The sequence below is a fragment of the Phacochoerus africanus genome, chromosome 11 (genome assembly GCF_016906955.1).
Source record: "Phacochoerus africanus isolate WHEZ1 chromosome 11, ROS_Pafr_v1, whole genome shotgun sequence".
Classification (NCBI taxonomy): domain Eukaryota; kingdom Metazoa; phylum Chordata; class Mammalia; order Artiodactyla; family Suidae; genus Phacochoerus; species Phacochoerus africanus.
In genome coordinates this window covers 50,739,237-50,744,339 of record NC_062554.1, presented here as the reverse complement: position 1 = coordinate 50,744,339, position 5,103 = coordinate 50,739,237, and the positions used below count along the sequence as shown (strand labels likewise).

Below are 5,103 nucleotides of genomic sequence, written 5' to 3'. Positions count from 1 at the left end.
TATGATAAAGGGTGACATCTCACCAAAGTGTTTTTTAATCTTCTTTTTATTAAGGTATATTTGATTTACAGTGTTGTGCCAATTTCTGCTATACAGCATAGTGACCCAGTCATAAATATTATATTTTTTTCTCATACTATCTTTCATCATCTTCTATTCCATGAGATTGGATAGAGTTCCCTGTGCTATACAATAGGACCTCATTGTTTATCTGTTCTAAATGCAATAGTTTGCATATACCATCCCCAAACTCCCCGTCCATCAAACTCCCTTCCCCTCCTCCTTGGCAACCACAAGTCTGTTCTCTGCATCTGTGAGTCTCTTTCATTTGTGCCATATTTTAGATTCCACATATAAGTGATATCATGTGGTATTTGTCTTTCTCTTTCTGACTTATTTCACTTAGTATGAAAATTTCTAGTTGCATCCATGTTGCTGTAAATGTAGTTACTTCATTCATTTTTATGGCTGAGTAGTATTCTATCATATATGTACCACATCTTCTTAATCCATTCATCTGTTGATGGACATCTGGGTTGTTTCCATGTCTTGGTTATTGTGAATAGTGCTGCAATGAACATAGGGGTGCATGCATCTTTTTGAATTATGGTTTTCTCCAGATATATGCTCAGGAATGGGATTGCTGGATCATAATTCTACATGTTTGAAGGCAAGCTGATTTCAAAGCAAGCACTACCTTCAAGATGAAATAGATGATGCTTAAGATACACTTTAATCAAGCATAAATGTTCATGCTGAGTCAAAAGGAAGAGGGAATTTATTGCTTAGACATGTCCTTTCCCTCCTCAAAATAAATTATTTTCCAGAATAGATAGAGTTTAGGGATAAGATGGGTACATAACCATTAATCAGAAAACAATTTTGCAACGTTAACCTTCTTTGTGAATGAATGGTTCATATGGTTGTAATAGTAAAAAAAAAAAAAAAAGTCACTTTTAAATCTGAGATTCCATAATGTAGATGCCAAAAAAAATGTTTTTAGAGATAAGAGAAAATGAGTATAGGACTGTCAGGAAACTAGAGCTAGTAGCCTTATCTCAAAACTGTGGAGTAAGGAATTTTGTGTAAAGATAAATACATCAGTTGTATAAGTCAAAATATATATAATGTATTCAGTGCTGTTTATTGTTGTCAATCTCTTCCACTATAGTGCAGATGATATGTGTGTCCTATGATATAGAAATTATGTCTTATTACCCACCATATGCCCCCATCATCACTAGTACAATTCTGTATACTTTTTAGAAATTAAATATTGATTTTAGATTAAAAATGTTTAAAAATGTTTATTTTAGAGATCACACTTTTAGAGACGTTTATACACTTATTACTAAACAATGCCAGAGACACAACATATTGAAACTATCAAAGGATATTGATCAGATGGATTTATTCTTTGAATTAAGATAAATAAGTCTTTCCTTAAAAGGTTCCATATTCCATGCGTATAAAGTGTAATCACCCATATGAAGACTTGTGAAAATTTTTTAATATTTAGAGGTAACACAGATTTTTATGGGTAGATGGATTTTGTGGCATCCCCAAAATAGTGCTGCTCTCCACATGGCTGACATTATGAATACAGTCCTCTTCCTGTTACTTTTATCCCAAATAATCAAGTACTAACAGTAATCTCATTATTTGTGGACATATATTACTGCGTCTGGACTGTTTTCCTTACAAAAACTTCTCAAATAATTATAAATTTTTGCTAAGGCAAAATGCTCTTTTTCATGGGAATCTTCTTTTCTGACGGATCTTATTTAGGGCGACTTTGACATCCTTATTCCTCAGGCTATAGATAGAAGGATTCAGCATGGGCACAATAATGGTGTAAAAAACAGAAGACACTTTCCCATGGTCCATGGAACTGACTGATGATGGCTGTAGGTACATGAATGCTATAGAGCCAAAGAAGATAGTGACAGCTGAGATGTGGGAGCTGCATGTGCTAAAAGCTTTGGACCTGCCCTTGGTGGATCGGATGTGGAGGATGCTGACGATGATGAAGACATATGAGCCAAGGATGGCCAGTGTTGGCATAAAGATATTAAATGCACTGAAACACAAAACTACTACCTCATTGATGTAAGTACTGGAGCAGGAGAGCTGCAGTAGTGGAAAAAGATCACAGAAGTACTGGTTGATTGTATCAGCCTTGCAGAAAAGCACTCTTAGCATGCAGCCAGTGTGAGCTGTGGCACCAGCCAAGCCCATGATATACACCCCAAATACCATGCACGAACAGACCCGATAAGACATGGTGACATTGTAAAGCAAGGGGTTGCAGATGGCAACATAGCGATCATATGCCATTACAGCCAACATGTGACATTCTGATATAATAAAAACAAGGAAAAAGTAGAGTTGAGTCATGCATGCTGGATAGGAGATAATATTCTTCTCTGTCACAAAGTTCACCAGCATTTTTGGGGTAATGACAGTGGAATGGCAGAGGTCAATGAAGGACAGGCTACTGAGGAAAAAGTACATGGGGGTGTGCAGGTGGGAACTGAGCCCAATCAGTGTGATCATGCCCAGGTTGCCCACCACTGTGACCACATAGATTCCTAGGAAGAGGAGGAAAAGAGGCAGCTGGAGCTCTGGTTTTTCTGTCAGCCCAGTGAGGATAAACTCAGTCACTATGGAATGATTTCCTTCTGTCATTTTCCTCTGGAATTTTACTGAAGAAAACAAGAATATTTGAAGTAAGTATTTATTGTCCTGCCACACAATGAACTGTGAAATAAAAATTAAGACTGTCCAACCGGGTAGCTCCAGTTCTCTGTCTATCCCTGATCTCATCATGTCAAAGACAATGAGATCCCAGCAATATAGGACATGTAAATAAATATCAGATAGAACTATCCCTTTTTTGTTCTATGCTATCAAACCAAAACATTCTCCCCACCAATGGGTTACAGTATTTCCTAGACCCTGAACAAATAATTTTTCTGTTAACTTTGATTTAAGAACTTTCCATGACTTGTTTGTATGCCTGTCAACTAGTTCTGCAGAGCAAATACTAGTATGTTTATGTATTAGATAACTGATACGTTATAGTGTTTTGGATATTTGCCCACTGTTAGGCATGTGAAAAATAAGTGGTCCAGTATGTGAAATCAAGTCTGTCTCACCTTCCATCTTATTTTAGCTACTCATAACTGCCCTTCTTTTGTATCTCTTTGTCATATAAGAGGAACCATTCACAGCAATTAATGTGAGGAAAAAAGTCATGTAAAGTACTGACAATAGTATATTGACAATAATCCCCTGTAGTGAATACCTTCACTACTGGCACCTCTTCAAAAACGTGGAAAGAATGGCTCTGGAAGGTAACTGGATGGCTAACAGTACCATCATTCAACTTGAACTCCACATCCAGAAAGGATATGAGTTTCCTAATGAGAATTCAAAAGTGTGAAAAATTAAAGACAAAATTCATTCATCCTAAAAAGTACTCATGAAATGTTCACGATGTGCTGAGTACTTTGTATGAGCTTGATGTGGTCCATTACCTCTGGGCTTGTTCTTGGGAACTAAGGCTGCAGAATGTCAATCTGCATCTTGCATGATCCTTAGGCTATAACAACAGTGTGTGCACATTGTCTTTGTATCTTTGTACTCACCTTCGAACTCACCTTCAACATAAAGCACTCCCCAAGAGGCACTGGGGACCAAAACAGAAAGAATGTGTGTATCGTTCTGTCTCTGGGATATAGGTTTGGATGAAAGCTGATGATTCCAAGCATAACACACTGTGATGACTATTATATCTTCAAAAGAAAGTGATCCAAGAGATACCATCAAAATTGGTACATCAGAAACTATGACTATTTATTCATTGTGTACCATGTGTTCTCCAGGGCCTTTTATAAATAGTGTCTGATTTATTTCCTCCCAGAAACTTTATGAGTGAATTATTCTCATTTTATAGATGAGGAAACTAAAATTCAGAGACTTAAGTGATTTGTTAGTGGTGACCGCAGTTTTCAATAATTTCTTAATAGTCTGAATTTAAAAAATGATAGCCGTAAGAAATGAAAGTAAAAGATTTGAGCTAATATTGATACGTTCTGGAAATACTCTCCTAAAATAAAAGCATGTATAAAATACATGCTAGTTTCGAAGAACATAAGAGCTAAAGAAAAAAACATAATTGTGATAAATTTATTGAGTGATTCTACATAGACAGGAGTCTAGATAAAATCCTATAGAGCTGAATCCTGAACAAGTTGCTTATTCATGCATAGATGGCTTAATGTATTGCTTAGTGAATGATTTAAAGGACACAACGGGCACAGCATGAAATAAATAAAACAAAAAGACTTTGTCTTTCACCAATTGTCTATTGCATGTAAACTTCCTGACACTCTTTTCAATAAGTGGTGCTGAGAAATCTGGATAGTTAATTAAAAACTATGTAAGAGAATGGAATTAGTACATTTTCTAACATCACACATAAAAATGAACTCAAAATGTATTAAAAACCTAAATGTAAGACCAAATAAGATAAAACTCCTAGAGTAAAACATAGGCATTGACATAAATTGCAGCAATCTTTTTGGATCCGTCTCCTAGAGTCATGGAAATAAAAACAAAAATAAACAAATGGGACCTAATTAAACTTAAAAGCTTTTGCACAGCAAAGTGAGTATCACTCACACCACTAAGAATGGACATCATCAAAAGTCTGCAAGTAATAAATGCTAGAGAGAGTGTGGAGAAAAAGGAACCCTCTTACACTGTTGATGGCAATGTAAATTGGTATAGCCACTATGGAGAACAGTATGGAAGTTCCTGAAAAAGCTAAAATGAGAATTACCATATCATCCTGCAACCCACTCATGGGCATCTCCCCAGGAAAAAAAAAAGTAATTTGAAAAGATACATGCACCCTGATATTCATAGCAGCACTATTTACAATAGCCAAGATATGGAAGCAACCTAAATGTCCATCAACAGATGAATGGATAAAGACATGGTGTGTTTCTACAATGGAATATTACTCAGTCATAAAAAAGAATGAAAAATGGCATTTGCAGCAATATGGATGGACCTAGAGATTGTCATACTAAGTGA

The 5,103-nt window shown here is 35.9% G+C and overlaps 1 protein-coding gene across 2 annotated transcripts; it reads right to left on the bottom strand.

Annotated features, from left to right (window-relative positions):
- Nucleotides 1–1,752: 1,752 nt before the first annotated feature.
- On the bottom strand, nt 1,753–4,707 carry LOC125111139 (olfactory receptor 150-like). 2 transcript variants are annotated; one of them, XM_047752971.1, is made up of 2 exons: nt 4,689–4,707; nt 1,753–2,678 (listed from the first exon to the last, which is right to left on the bottom strand). In XM_047752971.1, the coding sequence occupies exons 1-2, from the start codon at nt 4,705–4,707 to the stop codon at nt 1,753–1,755; spliced, it is 945 nt and encodes a 314-aa protein (XP_047608927.1). The 2 variants fall into 2 exon arrangements, with proteins under 2 accessions (XP_047608927.1, XP_047608928.1); XM_047752972.1 differs by lacking the exon at nt 4,689–4,707 and having other exon boundaries at nt 1,753–2,691.
- Nucleotides 4,708–5,103: the final 396 nt, after the last annotated feature.